General features: G+C 35.8%; 1 protein-coding gene across 1 annotated transcript; it reads left to right on the top strand.

The window, feature by feature from the left end:
- The first annotated feature begins 3 nt into the window (after positions 1-3).
- On the top strand, positions 4-27,971 carry LOC136810262 (26S proteasome non-ATPase regulatory subunit 2-like). Its single transcript, XM_067066834.1, has 21 exons — positions 4-167; positions 3,033-3,089; positions 3,285-3,449; positions 3,750-3,871; positions 4,196-4,411; positions 4,898-5,056; positions 5,183-5,339; positions 6,181-6,238; positions 7,033-7,182; positions 7,727-7,833; positions 8,213-8,428; positions 9,623-9,785; positions 10,283-10,384; positions 10,927-11,166; positions 12,688-12,770; positions 24,028-24,196; positions 24,831-24,925; positions 25,651-25,777; positions 26,319-26,437; positions 26,763-26,877; positions 27,298-27,971. The coding sequence occupies exons 1-21, from the start codon at positions 57-59 to the stop codon at positions 27,375-27,377; spliced, it is 2,811 nt and encodes a 936-aa protein (XP_066922935.1). The 5' UTR covers positions 4-56; the 3' UTR covers positions 27,378-27,971.
- The last annotated feature ends 28 nt before the right edge of the window (positions 27,972-27,999 follow it).

The following is a 27,999-nucleotide window of genomic DNA, read 5'->3' as shown; positions in this document are numbered from 1 at the left end:
TATAGCTTTTTTTGTCAGCAATTTTTGCAAGGTCATCATTTGAAAGAACAATCAACATGGCGCCGGTTGCAGAGACAAAATTACCCACTAAAAATGAAGAAAACAAAGAAAAAAAAGATGTAGATTCAAAGAAAGATGACAAAAAAGCAAAGGAAGAAGCTGAAATGGTAATTTTCTTGTTTATTCTCATAATTCTTCAGGTAAAACTGGTGAAGGAAGTGTGTTCTCCCAGGCAAAGTTTAACAACAGGATCCCCCCCCAATAATTTTTTGTCCATCAGCAAAAAGTTCAACAAACAAGCTTGATATTCAAGGAACAAGATTGGCTTGATGAATTGAACATTTTTCAAACTTATCAATCTATTAGTTTTTCAGGAAAGATAGATTAAGTTGAATTGATATGGTAGCAATATGTTTCGTTTTATGGCATACATAATATAAAACCCTAAAACATATTTAAGATAGGGTGGTCAGAGGAAATTTCAAACTTACTTGCAGAATACCAAACCAAGTTTAATGGAAAGCCATAACCATCAGAAGAAAAATGAGGGGTCATTTACCTTCCAATTCTTTAAAGTTCCAAAGATATTCCATTTTGAAGTTCAATTTTTCAAGCATTTTCGTGCACGCATCGCCAGCCATTTTGTACCTTCATTACGGCACCAAAAGCGAAAGTGTTTTATGAAAAATTCCGCGCGGGAGGTTTGGTGCGAGTTTTATTTTCCGTAGATGTAGCTGAAACGGGGGTAATTATACCATAATCTTTCCCTTAGCGCTAGCCACCGGAAACAGCTTGATTCTTACTTTTTTCATATTTGGAAAGAAGAAACATTGTTCTTTCTAAAAAATTCACGTTCGATAAAAAAATTTGATTTTTTCAATGAAAAAAACGCATTTTAAGTACATAATTTGACTTCCTGAAAAATATACGTTGCTCCAACCAACAAACGTGGTACGTCTCAAAAGCTAAACTATTGCGGGGAACGATGCAAAAAATTCCAGGTCGATAGCTGTTTCGGGTGGCTAGCGCTTTGGATTTTAGAACCCCCGGATAAAAAATTTTGCCGTGCCGCGAACAAGAAGTTTGAAAAAACTCACCCGCAAGTACTCATTTTCAAATTTTGAAGGAAAATGAAGACATGATGTGCTGATTTTTTCTGCAAAAGAAAGCTGAATAAATTCTCTACACTTTGGAAAAAATACTTATGTTAAAAGAGGTTTCCTTCCTTGAGGTATGTAAGCTTGAATATTTTTTTTCGAAAATCTATGTTTTGTTACTGCCGCACGCGTAAGGCCCGACCTCCCTATTTAAGAAGTAAAGTCCAAAACGATGTGTATGTTAGAAAGCCTTTCCATTAAAATCAAACCCATACAGTTTCCTTTGTCTGAAATACATATGCAAAAAGATATCATTATAATAAAACTTACATGAATAATTGGTATTATTACTAATAATATTAGGGTGGACAGGCCTAAATTTTCCCCTCAATTTTTTTAAGAAACCAAACTAATTTTATTTGAAAGTCCTTACCTTTGTGAGAAAAATGAGGGGTCATTTATTAAAATTGGTTAAGTATTCCCAAAGTTATTCCATTTTCAAAACACCAAAAAACACCTTTTCAAAGAATCGCCTCCTTACACCACGCCAGCAAGAAATAATTTTCGGAAGCACCAAAATCGCACCGAAAATGGCGGATGAAATCTAATCTTCCATGTGGCGGGGTGTGGAATCGCCTCCTTACACCATGCCAGCAAGAAATAATTTTCGGAAGCACCAAAATCGCGCTAAAAATGGCGGATGAAATCTAATCTTCCATGTGGCGGGGTGTGGGGAGTTTTGCCGGTGCGGTCTGAAAATCGGCCCAAAGACTGCTAAACTTTAGCTTATCGCTAATGAGCTGGAAAGAATAGCTAAAAACAAATTTCACAACTAGAAAGCTGAAATCCTCAGCTTTCAGATGGTGTATGGTGCTTAAATGAAAAAATCTGCAATCTTGTTAAAAAATCGCAATTTCTTCTTATTTTTCTAAATTCCAGACGACCTGTAGATTTTCAAATAAAGCACTTTGTGATAGATTGTAGCCCAATCTTACCCTGGGTTTACTAAAAAAACCGTGATTGAAAAGATGAACCAGCTCAATAGCGACAGCCATTTGTTTCAATGTGGGTCGAGAATTTTCTGGTGCCGTGGTCAGCGCTAAATTGCGTTTTCACCTTGACGTTGAAAAACATGAATATCTTTGGAAAGAAAATAGATACCTGGATGCAGTTTTTTTTACTTGTTTCCCTGATAATTCCTGATTGATTTAAAAAAAAGAATGAACAGATTTGGATGATTTAAAGGTGAGTACTAATGCATTGAAGTTCATTTTTGTAAATTCTTCCTCGTTCCGCGCAAAAAATCCCGGGGAGTGCGCACCCTAGTATTATATTAAAGTGTAATCTTGTAGAAGAAAGATTAAATTTGTCTCTTGAAAACTACCGAGTGTCCCAGAAAACAGTCCCAATCAGTCCCACTCTTTGAATCGAATTTTCTCGAGTTCTGTCATCTGTTAAATAATTGATCCTTTTGCATTGGAAAGAGGAAGGATAAACTTAAATTTTGAGGGGTTATTTGTCAAATTTGGTTAATTAGATCAAAAGTTATGGCCTAAATGCTAAAACATTACTTTTCAAAAAAGAAACAAAGGAAAAAGGCGAAAAATGAGGGTACCAAATCATCATTAAATAAGTACTTTTATCAATTTGTTGATGATCAAAGTTTTTCCATGTTGTTTTTCTAGTGTTTCATTTTTGTAGGTTTTGGTGCTATTTATGGCCCAATTACTGTTAGGTAGAATTTAGACAGTTGCAGATTAAAAGCTGTCATAAAAGATGTGGCATAAAGATGAGGCACATTGTGCACCTACTGTAAAATCTCTATAATAATAAAAAAAATAATAAAAAGGGTTGATAAGGTAGGTTTACTTTTAGAGATCTTAAGAAACAGAAATGAGGTAACTATATGGTAACTTTTTATAATTTTTTTTTTAGAGTGAAGAAGACAAGCAATTGTTAGATGAACTCAACATGCTTGTTCAAAGGCTCAAGGTAAAATTGATATTTTTGGTTCTAGGAATTTTTTATTTTCAAGATTTGATTTAAGATTTTGGCAGTGATGCTTTCGAGTATAATGTGACAAGTTACTATAGCCTTACTTTATCCAATTATATAGAAAGTATTTAGAAACCTTCCGCTATTGTATCATGACAATTGAAATTGTCGGTCTTTTCAATTTGTTTATAGGAATCGAATGTGTCTCTCCATAAACCAGCACTGGAAAGTCTTCGAACACAAATTAGATCCAGCACAAGCTCAATGACATCAGTACCAAAACCTTTGAAATTTTTACGTGAACATTTTGAAGGCTTAAAAGAATTACATAAAACATGGCAAGAAAGCGAAAATAAGGTAAACTATTCTGCAGTAGTCGTGTGAATTTGGCTGTCATCATTCTTGCAGTGCTAAACTTAAAATTCTTTGTTACCTATTTCAAAATATTCACAGGGATGATATCAAGTTCTTCTCTTTAAAAACTCTTTGTTCATGATTTTTAATGTCTAGTGTAAGTGTTTCTTTGTCTATTGCAGGTATGATAAGTTTTGTAATTTAGAAAACTGGTGGGCTTTTCTTTTTTTGTCATACAGATGGTGAGATGAAGTGGAAGAGGTCAGTAACCTGTATCTGATAATCAAAGTTTATTTCTTTCAGCATTTCTTGGCGGATATAGTGTCTGTACTTGGAATGACAAAACCAGAAGTCAGAGATTGTTTAAAATACAGATTCTTGGGTTCACATGAACCCTTGGAGTCATGGGGTCACGAATATGTCAGGTATGTTGTTCTATAGGTTTATGATTTTAAATGGTAAATATATCATGATAGAACCAGATAGAACTGGATAGAATATTACAAATCACAATGATAAAGTATTAAGATCAAAACAATTTTTTCAATTGACATTACATCATTAAAACATGCATTATCAGCAGTAGGTTCCTGCTATATTCTAACAGGCCATTTCATGCTGGAAATGAATTATGGGTAATCAGGATGTATTCTGCTTCAAAAAAAGCTCCAATAACGGCAAAAACTTCTTGTTCAAAATAAACTTGTAATTAGAGTGTGGCCAACGTCTAAACGGTACTTTTTTACTAGACATTTGGCTGAGGAAATCAGATGTGAGTATGCTGAACGTGAAGAAGGAAAAACTGAGGATCTGATCAAACTCTCCAGTGAAATCATCCCATATGACATGAAACACAATGCAGAAATTGATGCTTGCGATCTTGCCATGGAAATTGAACGATTAGATCTTCTGGAAAAATACGTTGATAAGTCTACCTTTCAAAGAGTTTGTTTATATCTTAGTAGGTAAGAAGGTCACAGTGTTTTTCATAGCTGTTCATAGTGCTTTTTCTCAGATCACATCAGAAACCAAGCCTACAAGTTTTTAAATGATTGTATCAAGGTGATATCATCCTGATAACCTCCAGTAATACTTCTTTATGAAATTCTGTTCAGAATAAATTACCATCACATTATTTAAATAAAAACACACTAGGCAAGCAGGTCTTTATGTCGTTACTTATTAAACGGCTTACTTTAAAAAAACCTTTTTCTGTGCGTACTAATTTTGATACATCTTTGTGCAGAGGCTGCAAAAAAGACCTAAATTCTGAGCTGAATTTAGTGCAATGTTGAGGTATGTTGAGGTGTGCGAAAAATTGATACTAAGTTTTTGAAAAATCCTCCTTGGAGAATCATGAAATGACACAAAGTCTTGAAAAGTTGAGTGTGAATTTAATGAAAACTAATACAAAAAACTAAAATCTAAAATTTATATCTGTTTACTTTAAGCTGTGTAAAATATGTTCCGGAACCAGAAGATGCAAAATTATTGAAATGTGCTTTACAAATCTTCTTGAAATACGAATGCTACCCTGAAGCTCTTAACCTTGCCATCCAACTCAATGATTTGGATATTATTAAAGATATTTTCAAAGCTTCAGCAGGAAAGTAAGTGCACTGTTTTCTTCAGTTTTGATTATTATAATATATTTTAACCTAATTGCATTCTTTTTGTGAATTAAATATACATTTTTGAAATTTACTTACCTTGTCAATTCTAAATTATATTTTTAGAGATGACCAAAAACTTGTACAAAAGCAGTTGGGGTATATCCTTGGAAGGCTACAAATCTTCTTGGAACTTGACGAAGAAGCAGAAGAGGTGGAGGACTTGGCTGAAATCGTCTCCAACTCTCATCTCAATAACAGTTTCCTTGCTCTAGCTAGAGAGGTAAAATTCATAAAAAATTCTAAAATTTTCCTTGCTCACTAATGAGTTGATCATATGGAGACAGACTAGCTCGATTAGGCAAGTTAAATTCTTTAATTTTATGTGATCAATTTTAATCATATTACTCGATTAGGCCAGGCAAATTGAATTCTTTAATTTCATGTCATCAATTTTATTCATATTAAATTCTTCAAAAACTTGCAATGCCTTGCAATGCAACAGCTTGGTTCATTGTTCCTTGCTAAGCTAAACCCATCTCCAAGCATCACCAAAATACAAAAAGAGAATGAGGATTTTGAAGCACAGCTTTGAATCAGTGCCAAAAATGTGCACAAACTTGTTTTTGGGAAAGGAGTTTTGACCACCACCCTTTTGTACCTTGGAAAAGAGTTGGAATATGCCTTTGATGTAGATAGACCACCCCAAAAGGACCTGGAAATACCCAGTAACATCCTGAAATTTTGACGGGAAAGCAAAGTTCCACCCAAAAAGTACATATTTTACATAGAATCCTTCTGAAAAAGGGTCAACGAGAGCGCAGTACCAAAAGTCTCATAGATTTTTACTTCCTTTGAAAAAAATTTCTAAGACAGAGTTAAATACTGAGGTATTACGAGCGACCTTTTTTCGCCTGACCCAAAAATTATTGGTCATGACTGCATTTTTAGGCCAAATTTGCACAAGGTACTAAATTGAAAATCAGCTTTTAAGTGAATTTACAGCTTATACCACCCCACTTAGTACGTGGTACTAAGTTGTTTTTGACTTGCCAATTTTGTACAGACTTAGTACAGACTCCCCTGTTTAAAACAGTTTTTAAAAATACTTCATTCTTTTACAGCTTGATATTATGGAACCAAAAGTACCCGAGGATATTTACAAATCACACTTAGATAATAGTAAGTTATATCTCCATTATAAAATCATGCTTTTTCATCCACCTCAGCTATTCTACTTGCTTTACAACTTACAGCTGATAACTTATTAGTGTCAATAAATTCGAACCAACCAGAAATAAATGTCATGTAACAAGCACATAAAAATTTCGAGTAAAAACAGGATTTGTCTTCAGATTTGAATTTTGTAACCTGTGCCAGGCTGCATCATCTGAAAATTTCAGGCGTGTGGTCAATCACACCCCTAAAATCTTAATTTTAGTAATTTAGGCGTGTGATAAGGAGTGCTATGCACAACTTTCAGTTGTGAAACTTACTTTATGGGGTGTGATTGATCGCACTCCTCAGACATTTTAGGTGTGGAGGTGTGCGCGTGCTATCGGACGCCTCAACTGATGCAGCCTGCAGTATGCATGGAAAGAACCAAAATCTTCCTTAAAAAGGCTAGGGGCTGGATTTTTTTTAATTTCAGGGGGTACCTATGATCTCTGGGGGTACCTAACTTTTATACAGTAAGGTCTGGGGGCTGGGGAACTATATTTTATATCTTGCTTTTATCTAACTATCATTATTCTTTTTAATTATAAAAATGTACAATTTTTTCATTTCTTGACATATACAGAAAAACAATTGTTCATTCATGAAGTTAGGGGGTACCAATCACAGGGGGTACCTACTAACGTTTGTTGTTTGGGGGTACCTAAAATTCAGGGGGTACCTATTTTCTTAGGGGGTACCTAAACCCCTGGTCCATGCCATGACTGCGTATTCCTCTATCAACCGTATTTTCCTTTCAGAACCATTTTCATCGCAATCAGTAAGCATGGATAGTGCCAGACAGAATCTTGCTTCTTCATTTGTTAATGGATTTGTCAACACAGCATTTGGCAAAGACAAACTCTTAACTGAAGATGGTAACAAGTGGCTTTACAAAAACAAAGAGCATGGTATGGTAGTCAGTTACAACTTTCTCATTTTGTATATAGGAATCAGTCCAATTAATGTTCACATCATCAGGATTTCTGTCCAAAATTGATATAATTATAGTTGTTCGCATTCTCCAGATTCCCTATATAATGGGCTCTTCCAGAAAAAAAATTTGAATATATTTGACTCCCTGGACAACAGATCTCACCCATCGGACAAGTTTGCCCCCAAAACAAGGCAAATTTTACAGATTTTTCACTACCCCCAGACAAAATATCCAATATATCCTCCACCCCCATGTACAACAATTTTCTGGAAGAGCCCAATGAACAACACTCTGGTTTTACTCTGCTTGTCCTCTTTTGATGTCTTTTTTGTTTAAACTGGAGCTTAAATAAAGCCAAGCAGTGTCAAGCGTCAAGCAAATGAAAGAAATCCCAAAAAGGATAAACGCTTATTCAAGATTTAGTGCATTATAGAGAGAAAATTTTTTTCTTTTGAAAACTCCTTTTGAAAGATTTGATGTATCAGATGGATGATTTTCACACCTTTTTTTTCTTTCAGGTATGTTAAGCACAGCTGCATCATTGGGAATGTTATTATTGTGGGATGTCGATGGTGGACTGACTCAAATTGACAAATATCTTTACTCCAACGAAGACTACATCAAGGTACGAGTGATTATGAAACTTTGTTTTTACAGTTATTACACCTGTGATTGATTTTTCCTTAATTTTATGAGTGATCATGATAAGCTTATTTCGGAGATTCTTCTGGGGATCTAATTACTTAGATCACTAAAAAAGTCTCCTTAATCCTTCGAGCATCTTGTTTGATTTTAACCAAATTCACATTCTGGTCTTTATAATTCATATTTACCACTGGCCAAAATTTCAAAGGCATAGCACTTGTCAATCTTGAGATTTTAAGGGGGCCTAAGTTTCCCCTAAATAAATAGGAAGATGCTCGAAGGGTTTAGAATACTTTAACAAACTAAACAGAAGATACATCACAAATATGTTTACTCTTTAATTTTGTTTAAACATTCAGGCTGGTGCTCTATTAGCTTGTGGTATCGTCAACTCTGGTGTGCGAAACGAATGTGACCCTGCTCTAGCTTTACTGAGCGATTACATTGAACACAGTAACAGTATCATGCAAGTCGGATCTATCCTTGGCTTAGGTTTGGCCTATGCTGGCTCAAACCGTGAGGATGTGTTGAGCTTAATCTTGCCTGTCATGTCAGATTCCAAATCAACGATGGAGGTAAGGCATAGTTCGGACCCCCTCTTTCTTAAGGGGGATGACACCTTCCAAAAAAGTGAAGAAGGGAGGATCAGAAATTTTCACTAAAAAGGGGGGGGGGGGGTAGCAAGGAGGGGGGGGTCGTTTAAGAAGGGGGGGGGCTTACATATATTGTAGATTATTTTCCAGCACTGTTATGAAATTTGGTCTGCATGAAAGGAAGTTCTTTATTTTCACTAAAAAGTGGTATTATTTTTGCCAGACTTAATTTTTCTTTACTGTTTCCCTTCCCTTTTTACCATAAAAAATTTAGCTCGAAACCTTTGGGGGATAGGCATTTTTAAAGGTTGGGGATGCCAAGAAGGGAGGGGATCATTTAAGAAGGGGGGGATCAGACCCCTTTCCGCACTATGTAAGGATTAGTTAAATTATAGTCTTGTCTAGTATTTTACACGGCGAAATCAGATTAGTAGAAATAAGCAAAGATCATGGAAGAGACAAATTTTTGTTTATACAAACTGGTATTATCCCGTAACAATCACCGTGAAAATCATTCAGCCACCATATTACTGTATGACACGGGTTAAAATAATGGAGAGACTAATTGTAGTCTTGTTTATACAAACTGATATTATCCCGTAACAATCACCGTGAAAATCATTCAGCCACCATATTACTGTATGACACGGATTAAAATAATGGAGAGACAAATTGTAGTCTTGTTCATACAAACTGGTATTATCCCGTAACAATCACCATGAAAATCATTCAGCCACCATATTACTGTATGACACGGATTATAAACGACTCCAGTCTAGTTTTAAAAATTGTTGTGATGGCAGTAATACGCTGTCACAAGATTCGATCTTGTTTAACGGAAACAGAATGCAACAAATTTCTTGACATTGCACAAATAAAGTCTATGTAGATCAATTACTTTCCGATGATCTACTTCAGAGGGGCTCTATCTTACAATTCCTGCATTACTAAAAATAGGCAAAAATAAAGTCATATTTCATAAAAAACGACAAAAAAGAACGACATATTTTGTCCACAACCCCGACCGAAAGTGACTGTACCACCCCTAGGAATTACAGGAATTGCAAGATGCAACCCACTGTCAGATGATTTACTAGAAGCCAAATTTCCAATTAGACACTACTATCTTTTTTTCTTAAATTCGAATTTTTAAACATTGTTTCATTGTCGTTTTAGGTTGTTGGTGTGAGCGCTTTAGCATGTGGTATGATTGCTATTGCGTCATCCAATGGAGAAGTGACGTCAGTTATCTTGCAAACTATCATGGAAAGAAGTGCTCTTGAACTGAAAGACCATTTCGCTAAATATCTCTCGCTTGGTCTGGGATTGACCTATCTAGGTACGTATTAATAAGATACTACAGCTTAGTACGTCATTATATAGAGAAAAAAAAGGTTTTTACATAACTTCAAGCTCGAAGAATGTGGAAAAGCGTCCTCAAAGGCAAATATTTTGTTGCGCCTGTTTCGTCCACGTGTATTTTTTCCGGGCCGCACAACAGTATCTTACTCACTGCTTTACATAATATGAGTACCACTAAACACTTCTTATACTTCACTTGTAAAAAACCCCGGACCATAGGAATAAGCAATAAGATGTAGCTGATTGGTTGATTGATTGATTGATTGATTGATTGATTGATTGATTGATTGATTGATTGATTGATTGATTGATTGATTGATTGATTGATTGATTGATTGATTGATTGATTGATTGATTGATTGATTGATTGATTGATTGATTGATTGATTGATTGATTGATTGATTGATTGATTGATTGATTGATTGATTGATTGATTGATTGATTGATTGATTGATTTTACCTATCCTTTACAGGCAAACAAGAAGAAGTGGACGCGACAATCGAGACATTGAAAGTTGTTCAAGGTCCTTTCTCACAATGGGCGCGTGTCATGGTCGACGTTTGTGCTTATGCCGGTGAGAAAAGACAATTCATTGTGGGGTGTTGGAAGCGTATTTGGGTGACCATAGTGCGGAAGGGATTCTAATTTCCCCATCCTAAATGACCGCCGTCTTTCTTGCCATCCCCCATTCTTCAGAAATGTTTAACCCCGAAGGTTTTTGGGCTGAATTTTAATGTTTAATGTATAGCGTGATCTGATGAGGGGGGATTCATGTGTTAAATTATCCAACTGCTTATATGGTTTAATTACAATATTTTCTATAAAACATTCGTTAAAAGAGCGTGAACTAACTGAATCAAAATTAATTTGAGAAAGTTTGGAGGAGAAATGATATCGTAGTTTCGAAAGACCTGACAAATCAATCAATGTCATCAGTGAGGTTATGTATTTTCACGCTTGAGAACGGTGGAGTGACTGAAGCGATTTGGAATAACCCGCAGTTTTGACCCACATAATCGAGGACGGTAAAAGTGCTTGTTCACCAGTGTTCACCGTCGTTCTCAGTCAGTTTCATAGAAAAACTACAGAAAATTATAAACTTTTTTTACTCGCCAGGTACTGGTAACGTATTAAAAGTTCAAAATCTCCTCCACATCTGTTCTGAACACTATGACAACGAGAAGGATGGAGACAAGAAAGAAGATGATAAAAAAGACGCGAAGAAGGAGAACAAAGATACCAAAAAAGATGATGGGAAGAAGACAGAAGGGGACTCCACCGCAAAGGATTCGAAGAAAGAGGAAGATAAGAAAGAAGAAAAAACAGAGGATGAAGACAGAGATGGATCACATCAAGGTTGGTGACCGAATTTTTTATTTCATTTGCTAACTCTTAGGTGCCAAATAAACAGGGGGGGTTGAAAATTTTCGAGATTTTAATAAACGGGGCCCTAATTGCCGGGGGGTTGGGAATTGTACTTCTGAAAACTCAAAAAAGGGTAAATATAGGCTAAAATCAGGCTATTTAGAGCAAAATAAGGGGCCTCCTCTTTGACAGCTGAAAATATTCTTAAAAATTAATAAACGGGGGGGTCCTAATTAGGTCCGAGGGATTGGAAAATTTTCGAAAAATTAACAAGCGGGGGCGGGGCGTTTATTTGGCACCTAAAAGTACATAGTTCATATTGTTGGTCTTGAAGTGGTCTGTTGTTCAGTGCTAAAAGTTCTTCCGTCAGTATATTGAAGAGTATAAAGAGGGCTTTACTGTCTCAAGCTCTGCATAATTCACCAACATTTCAAGAATGTGTACTAATTTGCTATGAAGAATCCATTAACCGTCTCAGACCAAAAACCTTGCTTTGATCACTGTATCCTGAGAAACTGCCATGTCCAGGGATTAATTTTAATGTCCAGGGGGGTCGATTTGATGCTTGTCCAGAGGTAAAACGCGTGTCCAGACTGGTCCAGAGGGTGAAAAATGGCCAGGGGTACGTAGATCATTGAAAAAATAATATCCTCCGACCTCCATCAACAATTTTTTTCTGGAAGAGTCCATTGTTAACTTTTTGAGTACAGTGTACAAGAAAAAACAAAAATTTAATAATAGTACTTCAAGTTTCATCTTTATCGAATCGTCAGCTATCAAATGAAAAATGACAAATGCTATGATTTTATGTTGAAAAGTTTGGATTGATCGTAAAAAAATGTATAATTGGAATGAATCCCTAGGGTCATAAATACAAATGATAATTCTCTATAGACGTTCTATATAACTTTTTGAGTAACCAATCTGTAACTTCGAACTGTCGAGGAAAGAAACAGACAACAAACCTTTTATGGAATGTTGGTACTCAACATCGACGGTCTATTCATGATATACTAGTATGCACCATTGTTATGTCTTCCATTCCATCCAATAGCTAATTGGTTGAAAGTGACGTATTGACTGATTTTACGTCACTTACAAACAATGAGCTATTGGTTCCGTGATGTATTGTCAGAAGACATTGCAGTGGTGCATATAATGTATAGCAACAATGTAATAAAACTTGGTTGGATAGAAAGGTTATGATTTTTAGTCTTACGTAGACTTCAATTCATGATATGCACCACTGCAATGACTTGACGAAATTATGTAACTTTTCTGTTGTTTTTTTCACCCAATACGTCACTTTTTCTATTGTTTAAGTGACGTATTGGGTGGAAAGTTTAAAAAGTTCTCAGAAGACTCTCCAGTGGTGCATATCATGAATTAGTGTTTTTAAGGTAAGGCCTAAATCGCTACGGTTTTTTTAAGTTTCTTTAATGTTGAGAATTGAAATGATTCTCGGCCATCAATGTTTGATATGCCTTTGAAAGGGTTTAATTCTATATTTAGGTGTTGCCGTACTTGGTATTGCAGCCATAGCAATGGGTGAGGATATTGGAAGTGAAATGGTTCTCAGGACATACAACCATTTGGTAAGTGAATCTTTTTTGAGAAATTAAATTGAGCGGCACCAATCTGATCAATATTCAAGATATGCACCACTGGACAGTCTTCCAAGAATTTTCAAAAATTTCCACCCAATACGTCACTTAAAGGGATAATCAGATGGTTGCTAAGATTGAGATATTTCACTACTGAACCTACAGGGAAAAACAGACTGCATTTTTCCTTACCCAAAACTTTAATAGTGTTTCTTAATCTCCAACTCAAATTCTTGGTTTTTAAAGATTTCAAAAAGCAGTTGCCATGTTTTTTTATGGATCTTGCATCGCGCTTTCCAGTTTGTTATTGTAAACCGAGTTGGCTTACTAACTCGCAAAATTCCGAGAGACATTTGCTTTCACTCTTGTTTATTTGTTTATGCGGACCGTTGAGGAGCAAATTTTTAGTATTATCGCCGTTTTAACGGTTCCGAAGAAAACTTTTCTGCCAGGGTGTTTGGAGTGTAAAGTCCTGCAAAGCATTTGTAAATTATTTCTTTTAATGGCAACACTTTTATACTTTATTTTACTCCCCTTTTATCATGTGAGCATAAAACCATAAAGATTCCTATTTTGAGTCAAGAATATCCAATATACATCGTTGATTATCTCTGGGAAAATTCTACAAGACCCCCTGAAATATAACTCACCTTCGACAAGTCAGACGGACTCCTCGGGAACTTAAAAAAACAGTGGGACCTCTCCGCGGACCTCTCACGTTGGAAAGAGCTCAGAATTCGAAATTTTAAATTTGAATATCCTGACACGGACTTGTCAGTTGACAAAACTACTTGGGGAATCACGTTTTCTCACGTATAAGAACAGTAGACGTCACCCGCGTTTTTTCCACGCAATTAACAAAGAAACGGGATGAAAAATCCCGGTTTTTAGTGAAGTGCTCGCTACGTATTTGGTTGAAAATTTAAAAAATTCTTAAGCTGGGAGCAAACCGTCAAACATTGTTCTTCAAACAATAATAAGTCAATAGCAAGACATAGTCGAACGAACTTGACAGGAGTAATGTTAATTTTTATTTTCAAACATGTTTCGATATATTAATATCATCATCAGTAATTATTTTATGTTCTAAAAATAAATAAAAATTAGGTTATTAAAAGTGCAAGTAAAATAATAAAATGAGACGAAGTATAAGGACAAAATCAAAATAATCAAACTATCAAATTAACTTTTCAACGTTTTCTGGATATTCAAGACACCTCTTAAACGTTCATTCCATAAGTACTCCCTTTCAGACAAAGAGTACTTTCCTCTAGAGTACACATTTTCAAGGTACTGAACTGAGAAATCAGTTTTCTCTTTACCAACACTACAAGTTTTCGAGTGTTCCAAAACTGCCGAGGTTCGTGATTTTTGGAAATGTTACTTAAACCTTTGACCAAATTTTGTGGTAGTTTTACCAACATAGAGTGATAAGCACGAGCACGAAATACAATAGATACCACAGTTTGAACATGATAAAGAACTGTCAACAGGATAACTACGACCATTGGTTGGTGATTCAATATGACTATTTTCGTTACGAATATCGTTGGAGCAAACAACACAACGCCGAGAACAAGCTTGTGGAAAGTTACTTTTGATATGGTTTTGAAACAAGAGACTACCGATTGAAGAACCGTTACATTTTACAATATCAAGTTTGATTTGATGATGACTGAGGGTTTTGTTGATACAACTAGCAAAGCGTTCAACTGTTTTTTCATACGATGTACCTGAGAGAATGACCCATCTAACAGCATTAACTTCGGTTTCTGAACGTCCAGTAGGGGTAAGGTTTCTCTGCAGGGTATGAGCTTGTTGTAAGATGTTATCCACCATTTGCGGACAATATCCAGAATTAATACATCTATCTCTCAATTTTTCAACGGCTTGAAGGAAATCACAGTCTCTAGAGCATAGGCGGCGGAGTCTGAGTAGCTGACTTTTTACGATACCTTTAAAGCAGTGGCTAGGGTGCGCTGATCCGAACTTAACAAAGGAGTTGGATGCTGTTTGTTTGCGAAATTCACGGGTATGGAACTGGCCTTTTACGATGAAAATTTCAATGTCGAGTAGGTGGATAGATTCTGAAGATATTTCATGGGTAAGAAAAAGATCAAATTTGTTGAATTGTCTATTCAAGAGTTCAAAGAATTCACGAAAATCTTCTTTCCCAAGAAAAACTCCTCCACAGTCATCAATGAATCTTTTCCACAATTTCAAATTTTGGTCAAACGTTGCTTTAAAGTCTGGGTTGGAATTCAGTAAGTCTCTAGTGATATAGCTCAGAAAGATATTTGCCAGTGGGACACAATGCTTACCACCGGTAGGGATACCTTTATTCAAAATGTAAAATTTATTGTCCCAAATGATTTGTTGATTTTCAAGGGTGTAAATGATCAAATCTAATAAGCTTGATTTAATTTCAAAAGACCAAGTCGTACATTTATCAAAACAGTCCATTAAGGCGATTCTCAGATATTCAAATTTTACTGAGGGGTACAATGCTTGGACGTCAATTCCAAACAAAATCAAATCTGTAAAATCCCATGACTCATTTCTAGCAACGTTGTTCAATTCATCAAAGTCAATCAAGATAGTGGTCGAGTCTTTTGTATATTCAAATTTACCATACACTTTCGATAGAGGTGTGAGAAATGCCTCTAGCCAGGATTGGGCACGAGACATCTGACATGATGACATACCTACGACAAGACGGGCAGGAATTCTGAGACTGACTTCATTCGGTTTGATGTTCCGCAATTCTTCGATATCTAACTTATGAGCTTTAAGTAGGGGGTAGATATATGGTGTAGGCTGTTGAACAAAACATTCATTGGAATCAATTGCACGAGTATCTTTTCTAGTCCCATCCTTGTTTTTCAAATTGCCCTTGGCACCCCCAGGAAGGATACCGGTTACTGCTGTTAATTCATTTCTCGTAATAAAATCAACTTTATAAAGTTCTGTCATTTTTTGGTCAACAAATCTTCTATTGTTCTTCAAACATCGTGACGTTTCATGTTTGAAATCGATGTTTGACCGTTTGCGGGGTCAAAAATCGTATCTTTTCAACAAAAAAATCCAAATACATGTTTGAAACAGTATATTTAAAGTTTGTAAACAGTATTTAAAGCCACTTTATACTTGCAACGACTACATCATCAACATCACCCAAGACTTTCCTGAAATGATACAGAATCAGCTACCTACCACCGTCGATGATGAATACGTTTCCTATGATGTCGGATCTTTATTTACTAATGTTCCTATCTATGACACGATAGACTACATCCTAGATGAAATATATGTAAACAAGAAGCTACCCACAATTTGCACCCGTCTTATCATGAAACGTTTTTTACTTAAATTATCAACCGAGAATACCTTTATTTTCCAATCCAATTACTACAAACACTGACTGACGGCTGTACCATGGGTGGACCTCTTTCAGTCACACTTACGAATATCTTCCTAACTAAAATGGAAACCGGTATCGTCAAAGTTGTTCAACCAACATTCTACAAGAGATATGTCGATGACGTCATTGTTCGGAGAAAAATCAATGAAACAGACCACTTCTTCTTTGCTTTAAACAACTATCACACTAACATTCATTTCACAATGGAGTTACAGCCTTCAAAATTTCTGGACACCAATATTGATGTAAACCTAAACAAGAAGCCCAAGGGCATGAAGGCCCAGCATTAAAAGTTTTGTTTCTAAATAAGAGTGATAAAGTTTGCTTAAAATCATCAATTTTAATTTACAAGCTTTTTTATATTGAATTGGCACGAATGTGGAGCAAGATTGGTCAGAAAGAGGAAGAGAAAAACATTTTTTTGCTTATATTAGCACAATATAACAAACTGATATGAAACATGAGTCTAACATGAAACAGGAACACTTATTTATGTAAAAATAAAACTTTTGAAAAATCTTTAACAAACATGATTGTGTTAAAGCTCTAACTAAAGGGAGCAAAAACAAATGATAAAAAGTAAAATTAAAAAGAAACTAGCCTCGAAAAATTTTTCCTGCAACCACAGCGGCTGCAACCTCAACAGCAGCACTCAAAAAATGCAAAATTTGTTTATAAAAATGTCCATAAAGACTGAACAATTTGGAGTTATTGGCTGAAATTTTGTAAAGTGACTCACTTTCAGATGCAGATCATAATTCAGTAAGTGTTTTTTCCAAAATGAGGCTATTTCAAGATGGTGTCTGACAGGGTGGCGCCGATAAGCCCTTTTGACCGTTTTGGACTGAAATGGCTCAATTTTCTTAGATAAATGTATCTAAAATGTCCTTATTGTTTATTTTTTTAATCATTATGATATGCTGAAATTGTGTACAAAATTTGAGCTTTTTAGTTCAACTTTCCAGGAAAAACAGGCATAAGAAACTTGCAAAATCAGACAAAACCGCAATACAAGCTGCAACATGGAGAATGCTCAAAATGCCTTGCGACAACTTTTTCAAAACAGTAGATTTGAGCCCGGCTTGAACCACCAAAGTTATTTGTCAGTGATTCTGAGCCCGGCATGTGCTACCAAGCCGCTGCAAAAATTTGAAATTACAAACTCCTACCCCTACCGTGAGATCGGGTAACTTGCATCAGTGAAGGCTAACATGCATAGCCCTCAAATGACTGACCAATCAAAGCAGCAAAATTTCAAAACAAATGAACTACGCAGCTTCGCTAGCAGCTCTACTCTACCATTTTTGTTTTGATTTCACTTTGCTATGCATGTTAGCCTCCGCTGATGCAAGTTACCCGACGGTATATATATTGTACAAAAAATTTACTGTGGGAAATTTGAATTTATCGCTGTCCTCACTTACTAAAATAAAAACCATATTTCTGAACTTGCGTTTTATCTTAAAGAGTGTGACCGTTGAAAGAATTTGTTTGGTTTTCATTTTTGTTGAACGGAATTTTTGTCGAATTTGTCAAACATTTCTTGTTCATGTCAAACTTTGTTGAACAGAGTTTTGGTCGAATTTGTCAAACATTTCCTGTTGTCGAATACTCACAATTTTAGTGCAGCAACCTTTGAAAATTTTGATTATTTGTCGTCTGGTATGTACTGATGTAAACTAAAAAAACTGAGCATGATCGAGACTCCTTTAAAAAAGCTCAACAAATATAAAATTTCACCGTAATTTTATGCAGAAAAAGTATCAAAATATTCAACAATAGAAATAGAGGCTATTCTAGTCAACCTGTTGCTGTTTGAATAATTTTTTTTGTCGAATATAAAAGTCTGAACCTGAACACACATTTCGCACACGTTAAGTTAATAATTATTCTAATAAAATGCCTGATTCCTCTTGATCATCAAGGAGATAGCAAGAGAGTAGTAAGCATTACATAAGAGAACATACCTGTAATAATCTGGTTGGTGTTTGAACCTTCATTTTGAACAATAATGAGAAAACATCGATGAAAACCCTCAAGCAAAAATCCGTGTAAAAAATGCAACTTTCAAAATAGTCTTTAAAAGCTTTTAGGTCAATAAGTATGAGCATCCACTTCTGTGGGTGCAAGTCAGAGCTACACTTAACTAATTGAAAAACATTTGAAACAGTAAACTTTCCTTTATAAGTCTCAAGGTCCATAAAGAAATCAAAACATTGACCGACAACCAAAATGTGATTCTCAGGCGCCATCTTGGATTCCGTTCGGAGCAAATAAACCCACGGCCGCAGTAGAATCGATATTGTTTACAGCACGCTCCCTAAGACGACCCGAGCAAATCAATTAAATTTTATGCGAATGTCCCCGATTGAATCGCACCAAAAAAGCAACCATGGCACGGACAGGAGTGAGAGGGGACAGAAAAACAGAACACGGCACGGACTGCGGACAGACAGGACAGGACAGGACAGACACACGGAAAGTTCCTCTTGAAAGGCCCCTTCGCTAGCGCTGGGCCAATGAGAAAGTCCGCACCTCAATTCACAGAAAACCGAATAAAATGGCAACTCACTGGTCTTCCCAAATTCCCAAACGCTATATAAACGAAATGCCATCAATGCTGATCTCAACAGATCGTATCGGATAGATATGAATTTTGAATTTGAGAAACAAGTAATTCGTACAAAGTTTGAAAATGCTGGCTTTCCCACACGCTTTACAGAGAGTTCTTGTTTGAAGAGCCAAAAAAAGTTTATTCTGATTGAAATTCCGTTCTGTGAGGAAAATGAATCTTTATCAAAACGCTTTTTAGAGAAGTTAAAGTCCTTCACCAAGAATAATATCGATTTTGCCGTTAAATGGTCCACAAAGAAAGTCAGGCAATTGCTTAACTTTAAAAATAAGAACCCACATCTGGCATGCAAAATATATGAAGGAATTTGTACTTGTGGAAATAATTATGTTGGAGAAACCGAAAGAAATGCAGAAACCAGATGGGGGAACATGAAAACATTGACAAAAACTCTGAACCAGCCAAACACCTGCGAAAATTCCCTAATCATCAATTCGATTGGAAGGTTATCTTTAATGCCCCTGAGAAAACTGGCTTACGAAATAATTTAGAGGCATCTATCATAGCCCTCAAGAGACCGTCTTTAAATGACCAACTTGATTCAAATCGATTAATTCTTTTTCGAAATGGAGTAACTTAGTCAATTATTTTAATTACCTTCTTACCTTAACATGCATCTTGCCTTTTGTATTTTTATGATGTTGCTTTTATCCAGTTTTTTACTACATTTTTTAATTGCTTTTAAACACATAAATTGTAACCTTTTTGATTTCCAATTTTTAACATCGCTTGTAGCACTGAAGATGATTTTTTAATGGAAAAGCTTTTGCTCAATTTTAAAATAAAACTTTGTTGTTTTTCTTTAAATTTATGCTTGAAACAATGTTTGAACAAGTTCATAATTTTTTCAAACATTCAACTCGGGGTTTCCCTAGAGGGAAGACATTGCATTGCTAATCGAACATTGAATGTGACTTCGAACGCGTGATTTAAAAAGTAAACAAAAGAAAGAATTGTAATGCAACAAAATAAATGTTTGAAACAATGTTGGAAAATGCCGCGCAAACCATTCAACAAGAAAGTTCAAAATGTTTGATGGTTTGCTCCCAGCTCTAAAAGACTCTCCAATGGTGTATATCATGAATATCAGCTATAAAATTGGAAAAATCTGTATATAAATATAATTCTTCGTATTTTCGATTTCGATGATTCTGAGCGACTGCCGATTTACTATAGAATCTTTGCACTAGATATTTGTGACAGAGCTTTCAACTTTCAAATTTCCTCATAGATGTAGTAAGAGTTCAAAATATAAATGATTTTACTATTGGCGACTTTATTTTAAAATGTGATGAAAATTTGATTTGCATGGAAAAGCTCTGAAAATTCACTTGTGTGATGGAAGAATCATCGCTCTAATCTATCGCCCAAAAAGTGCGTTGAATGAGAAAAATCTCACTGGTCTATGATTTTTAAATATAAATGATTTTCGCTAATGGCAACTTTTGTTTTACTGTAATGCGATAAAGCCTATTCACGTATTGAATCAGTTTTTCTTTCTCAAAGTCGAAGAATCTTTTCTGCGTTTTGATTTATTATATTTTTTAAATGTTTGCTATATTCAATTGTACAGCTGCTGAACTTATTATGTTTTCATATTTAGCGAAGCCTCGCTCGGAAAGGTTTTCACAAAAACTGTTTTTATTGTTAGCTCGAAAATCACTTTGAAGTTTGAACATGATTTGAAATTTTCTGGTGGAAAAGTCGACTTTAAAATGAGGATTTTTTGCCGTGTATACTGTCGGGAGATGAGTGTATACAGTCGGGGGGGGGGGGGCTGCAAACTTTTTTTCCGTTAGCGGACGTAGACCTGATTTAGCGGCCGAAGACCTGATTTAGCAAGTCACCGGCTAGTTTGAACCACTCGGCAAGGCATCAGTTGCCATGGTCCAGTGGTTAGTGCAGTTGTATCGAAGAGGAAAGATGGGTAATTCGAGACGAGTTATTGGCATTAATTTTCATTATTTTAAGTTGATTTGTTTTCAATACAATTTCCCATTGAAACATATAAAAATCTTGATTGAATTTATAAAAAAGATTTATAACAAATTTCCACAATTCATTTTCTCCAGGTCTTCGGCCGTTAAAAAAGGTATTCCACCGCTGCATCAAGTCTTCGATTTTTAATTCAGGTCTTTGGCCGCTAAATCAGGTCTGCGACCGCTAATTCAGGTCTGCGTCCGCTGACGGAAAAAAAATCTGCGGCGGGGCTATTTTTTAATCTCAAAATCACAATCAATTTTCATTTTTTTCAGAATCAGATTTCACTGTTACAAAGATCAACCTTTTGTCTTTCTTAATCTTTCTTTTCTTGTTACACTTTCATCTGGATAAGGTCTAAATTTGGAGATCAAAAGGCAAAAAAAACAAAAACAGAAGATGTTTAAATCTGATACGTGGAGGACAATCTTTATGGTTAATTTGGTCATCGCGTTTATTAGTTTGATCATGTTATTCGAATTCAGTATTAATTCGCCCACGGAAAATAAAATTCGAGATTTAAGCAAAAATAAAGAGAACAATAATCGAAAGATCCAACATGAAACCAAGCATATCAATTTGTTTTTGAAGCACTTATCACGTGCTGGACGTTACGAACGGGATCAAACTTTATGTGACGTCATTGGAAAAATGAGCACTCGCTTGAGCCGCCTAAATGGTGGTCACCCAAAACAGCGTGATTTTCGGAAGGAAGTGACTGTAATTTTTAACGCTGTCAATGAAGTCACTGATCTCAAAGTATTATTGGAAGACTTAAAGATGACACCGAATTGGACAAAATCTACCAAAATAGATCTCGGTTTAACTAAGTCTGCCGTGGGTAAGTATTCGAGGTTAATAAAAGAGATCCAGGCAAAGCTACCCAACCTCAAGACTGTTATTTTACCTCGTCAATCTCTAGTCAAGACATTAACAGTACTGGTCCAGAAAAGTTCGACCAAATATGTCCTTCTAACAAAAAAAATTCTCAAAATCGACCAAACCTTTGATATCGATTCGTTTTTGGGACCCTTAGCGGGAAATGACAGTGACATTGTTACCGGCTCGATTCACTATCCGGACGGACTCTGGTCTACCGGGTGTTACCAATCGAAGTTGATCTGGAGTCAATATATAACACAATATGGATTCGATGTTCATAATAATCAGAAAAGACTTCTCTGTGATTATATCGATGGACCTTTTGCTACCAGTCGGAAGGTTTTACTTGAGTATTTAACTGCTAGAGAGAGAACTAAATGTTCAGATGAATTGATCTACCCCGAACTGCTGTTGAGTAACCAAAACAAACTCATAGAATCTCAACCTACAAGTGTTTTTCATATGACAGCTTGGAGAGATTTTAAGAATTTAACTCGAAAACACTGGCTAGAGCTTGCTATACGGAACGAACTTTCTGAAGTTTATACACGACCTTCAATAAATGATAATAAAGAAAATCACTTAGAATTCAACTTTCGTGAAACCAAAGCAAAATGTCAACATACTACAACTATGCTTCGACCAAGAGCATGTATGAGAGATCTACATATTATGTTGGTTAAAACTTATAAATTATTTGATAAGCTTGGGTACCAGTATACGAGTGAAGATGGTTCAGGTCTAGCGGCCGTTAAACTTCACGACACCATCCCGTGGGATGTTGACCAAGACTTTGCATTCAGAGCTAATAACCTAACCCATATAACCAAACAAGAAGGAGAATGGAAGAAACTAAGAATGTATTTTGCACGAGACATTAATAAGCCATGCGTTCGAGACATAAAACATACGAGCGGCAAGGTTTTATCGTGTGGCTTTATTGCCATCAAAGATGAGAACTGGTTTATGGAATTATGGGGACAATACATTCTTTTAGGTGACTTTTATCAACCCTGGAAACTTCCAAAACAAAAGCTTGATAAGATTCACGAACCATTATTATCCAGTCAAATCACAGGTCACGATACTAAAGTTAGACTGGATGATCATTGGTCTCAAAATCGGCCGAATCCAGGCTATTATGTCCGTGCTAGATATGGTGTGGATATGTTAAGACATGCTAAACATTGGCGGCACGGTGGTGCGCCCTCGAGTATGGGTCTTTATAAGACTGGACCGAGGTTTAGAGAGTGTTCCAAAGAAGGATATCATGCATGCATGGACCAATATCTAGCTGACGGCAATATTCAGTTTCAACGACCCTGGGCATAGATCCTCAACCTGTTTTAAAATAACTTATCGGGGAAAAAATGTCGGGGTTTTAATAAGTCGGGAAAAAATTTCGTCACCTAGATGCATTTTCGTCACTTTTCCCCGACCAAATTTACAACTTAGTCAAATTCCACCCGACTAAATTGTCCAAATGAAATGGTTTTCTTCACTAGCTTGAAAATAGATCTTGTAATTCGAAATTTAAAGCACTAATTTCGGTTAATAAAGGCGTAAAAAGATTGGATTTGAATTTTGGTTAGGGGGGGGGTCGAGTAAAAGTTTTGGTCGGGGATAATAAAATCGGGTAAAAGTTTTGGTCGGGTGATAAAATGTCGGGAATAAATTTCGTCACCCCCTCAAAATTTTCGTCACTTTCCCCCGACATTTTTTCCCCGATAAGGTAGATGTTTTTATGCAATCTCTTTATAAGAACAACTACATTTTTGTAAAGGCTCGATTATTTAAATATTTTTTTAATACTTTGAGCCTCAATTTGTCGTCGTACTGTTGTTAATTAGGGGTAAAATTGAGGTATTTAAGTACTCGTATACTATTTCTACGTTTTCCTGAAAAGATTGTTCTAATATAAAAAAGTGTCTGAATTGTTCGACCCGTTAATGAAACAAATTAATCTGTCGTCGCTTTATTTTCTGCATTTGTTTCTAAGATTCCATATTCAAAACATAGCTTTCTTCTCTCAAAAAATAAACACCATTAAGGTACTAGTTTTCTAGAAAATACGATCAAAGATTTTGTTAAGTTTGATTCGCAGACCACTATATATCGATCTGACCAGCCAGGGTGCAGTACGCTGTGCTGATGAGTCCCAATAAGGACGAAATGCATATTCTGCTCTGCCACCCGAATCTCCTGAGTCAATATAGTTGGACAGAAATTCTTATTTTTCACATATATAATGCTTCACATCTTTTGGAAGATGAGCAAAAGCTTATTGGTGAAAGGTTGCTTTTATGATTTCGTCTTATTTTCTTTTTATCCAGTTACAATACGGAGAGCCAGCCATCAGACGAGCTGTTCCATTGGGATTAGCCTTGCTGTCTGCTTCCAACCCCAAACTTCAAGTGATCGATATCCTCAGCAAGTTTTCTCATGATCATGACAGCGAAGTTGCACATAATGCTATCTTTGCTATGGGTATCGTCGGTGCAGGTAAGGTGTTGCAATAATTTCTTAAAAAAACAAATTCACGATATTTCAAAGAGAAACACTCGAAGAAAACCGGGATTTGATCATTGTCTGTTACTCATTGTCTGTTACTCAAAATAGAAACGCGGCGGTCAAAATCTGGCTTTTTCCAGGTGCTCCCGTCAGAAAATAATGAAGAATTTACGATGCATGCCCCCTCTAAACCATTTCAAACTACGTATATCATTAATTCACGGTGAAAAGCTGAAATTCTTCAATGGATTATAGGCCTTTAAGCCACAGAAACTTAAGTCAATTCACCCTGACTTTTTGGCTTAAATTAAGTTGAAAAACTATATCACATTTCAATCGATTCACGTTGGAAAATTTTGCAGCTTTTCATGGTAACTCCAGTCGAAATGTCACAGTGCATTTCTGTTATTTAAGCAAACCCTTATTCTAAGACTGAAGAGGTCTTTAAAGCCCTTTCAAGTTATGCAAATGTTACGTTACATCATTTCAACCATGATGGTAGAGGGAATTTGTGTGGGGATTCGCCTCTTCAAAATCGAAAGTTTTTAAAAGAAGCATAACTTTGCCGAATTGAATTGTTTAACCATTTCTTAATAATCCCATTTCTGTGATTTCCAATTTCCAGGATCAAACAATGCACGTTTAGCAGGAATGCTTCGCCAATTAGCTTTATATTACCACAAAGATGCTAATAACCTCTTCATGGTCCGAATTGCTCAGGTAAAAATTAAACATACTTCCGTTTGGGATGTCTGTTATTATATCTTATGATATAGAAAGGATGCACGCCACTTATGCTGACAAAGCAGAAGAATTTCTCTAAATTTGTGCTCGTGCGGAAGGGGGGGGGTCGGAGAAGTTTGTTCCCTCTTTTGTTTAAAAATGCTGCGTAAGGAAATTGCAGGAGAGACGTTAAGAATGTCTAAACACTATACAGTTTAGCGTTTTTTACCTTCGTCCCTTCTTTTGTATTATCTTCTTAGGGTAAAGATAGTGTTAGCTTGGAAAGTCTAAATTAGTTTAGTTACTCACCTTATTCATTAATGAATTCTTCTCTCCTGCAAGGCCGGCCCAAACGCAATTTAATCACTTTTCGTAATTTTTGAAGTCAGTTTTGGATAGCTTTGGGTGTGGATAAAATACAGTTAACGCTCTCTAGTTCAACTTTCAAGGGGAATTAGATTTTCATCGAAATAAGGGAATAAGAGAGCGAATGGAATAGTAGAACGTCGTTCTTGAGAGTTCCTTGCTTTTGTGACTTCCAATATTCAAGTATTAGAACATCAAGTAAGAGCAGTCTACACAATTGACAGAGCAAGGCTTTTAGGCCTTAATCTCGAGTAGGAGTCTTACGCTCGAAACGAAGGAAGATATGACGTAACCTAGTAAGAGAGCGTCAACTGAATTTCAATTGTTTTATTGTAATTGCTATTACTTTTTTTTAGGGATTAATACATTTAGGTAAAGGAACATTGACGGTCAGTCCATACCAATACGATCGAACTTACATGTCACCCGTAGCTGTTGGTGGTCTATTGGCCACACTCACTGCGTTCTTTGATGTCAAACAAAGTGAGCTAACCTTTCTCCAAAGTTTTCTTTTGGTTGAGAATACAACCAGTGCTCTATAATTAAAGATTAATTCATAGAATGTGTTTTCAAGTTAATTGTCCTTAATTGTCTATCTTGAACTTTTGAGCTAGGAAAGGAAAGTAAAGTAGTTAATATGTCAAATGTCTGGAGGCTTGCATTGGTTTTCTCATACACACGGAGCTAGTAGGAATGCAAAGTAGTAATAGTTTATCAACCCATAAAGTGAGACTGGCTTGGCTGGGGAGTTAACAAAGCAAAGATTGGCATCAAATGCCTGAAGGCTTTGCAATGATTTTCTCATACAAACGGAGTTTTGACTTCAATCCTCTCTGAAAAACTCTAACCAAAATCTAACTAAAATCTCCTTGTGCTTTTAATGGTGGATATCTGTTTTCTGATAATGTCACTATCACTACCACGAGAGTCCCTTAGAAATTTACTTAAATGAAATCCCTTACTTCAAATCTGTGATAGCAATGACTTCTATGAATTTTCACATTTTATTCTTGTTCTTTATTAGCAATTCTTGGCAAATCACACTACTTGTTATACTCGCTGGTATCTGCAATGCAACCAAGGATGTTGGTTACGTTAGATACTGAGTTGAAACCGTTGCCTGTACATGTTCGCGTTGGACAGGTACACCTATCTTTCTTTACTAGTACCTTGAATCAGCAATTTCCATGGTTTTACATCTATGGTTTAAGCGTTCTTAACCTGTTCATTTCGACCTAACATTTTTTCTCTGCCGAAGAAATAAGAGCTGTAATTTTCTCTTAGTTTGAATGCTGGCTAAATCAACCTGGCCACCCAGGGTGCAGTGCTGAGGAGTCCGAATAAGGACGAAATACATACACCTACTCTGCCACCTAAATCTCCTGACTGAATCAGAGTGAATACAGTTTGATGCAAATTCTCATTTCTTCACATACTATATTTCCATGTATATTTTCTCCATTCATAGGCTGTTGACGTTGTTGGACAAGCTGGTAAACCGAAATCCATCACTGGTTTCCAAACACATACAACACCAGTGTTATTAGCTCATGGTGAACGAGCTGAACTCGCTACAGAAGAATGTATCCTTTTCAAACAAATATTTTGGTTTTCTGTTCTTTTTTTCACGCAGTAACTTCTTAATACATTTTACTAACTCTTCTATTTCCTGTGCAGTCAACTCGTCTCGAACTCCAAGACTAGATGAGTTAGAGTTGAGCTGTGGTGGAGTTTACAATTTGTATGAGCATTAAAAAAACCACACCATACAGATTTTTTACAAGTCTTTTGGATCATTTAATGTTAGATACAGCTTATTGAACTCTTATTATTCGAATTTTTCTACAATCTGAACTTGTTTCCAGTCCCCGTCAAGGGGGCTTTCTATAATTCGAACAAATAAGATTCGCCGTTTGATTTCGAATTTGCGAAAAGCAACTGTATACAGTTTCTATATACTTTCCTTCTATTTTTCCTTGACTTGATTTCAATTTTCAAAACAGTCATCGCAATGACACCAGTATTGGAAGGATTTGTGGTTTGCAAGAAAAATCCTGAATATGATCCAGACGAAATGCATTGATTCTGAATTATCATATATGGACCCTAAGGCGTGTATTTTCATTGCAATGTTGGGTGAACGAAAATTATCCCTCTCTATTATTAAAGATGTTCTCATGTTAAAAAGTGTAACGAAAGGAATATAAGATAACAGTCGGATCTACTTTTTGTACTTATTAATTGAGGCACAATTACTTCTTTGGTGAAATTTATACTGAGTTTTTTTTTGGCGTAAAGTAAAAAAATGAGCTATCTATGCTCTCATGTGTAAATACATAATTATAGTTCTCGTTCTTCAACGATATGAAAACGTTTACTCGTAACATGTGTGTTCCGTTTCAAAATGAAAATGAAGCGATTCTTTTGGCTTACTTTTAAGACTAAGTCATAGCTAACTAATTTAATGACTGTTGTTTTTCTTATCCTCGCTATCTAAATATGAGACATCTAAATAGAGAGTTACATTAACAATAAATTGTTCTATGCCGACATTACAAGAAATTTTTAACACCTATTTAAATGGAATGAACCTTCGATTTCTCTTTTGTCAGTCTTGTTTAGAATGTTACAATTTTTTTAGAAATACATGTTTAAATGGATTTTCCAAGACGATGAATTTTGACTCGAGTTTTTTATCTTTACCT

Source organism: Clytia hemisphaerica, unplaced genomic scaffold, assembly GCF_902728285.1.
Source record: "Clytia hemisphaerica strain Z4C2 unplaced genomic scaffold, Clytia hemisphaerica genome assembly, whole genome shotgun sequence".
NCBI lineage: Eukaryota > Metazoa > Cnidaria > Hydrozoa > Leptothecata > Clytiidae > Clytia > Clytia hemisphaerica.
Note: the sequence above shows the minus strand (reverse complement) of the source record. Positions and strands in the feature narration are given on the sequence as shown.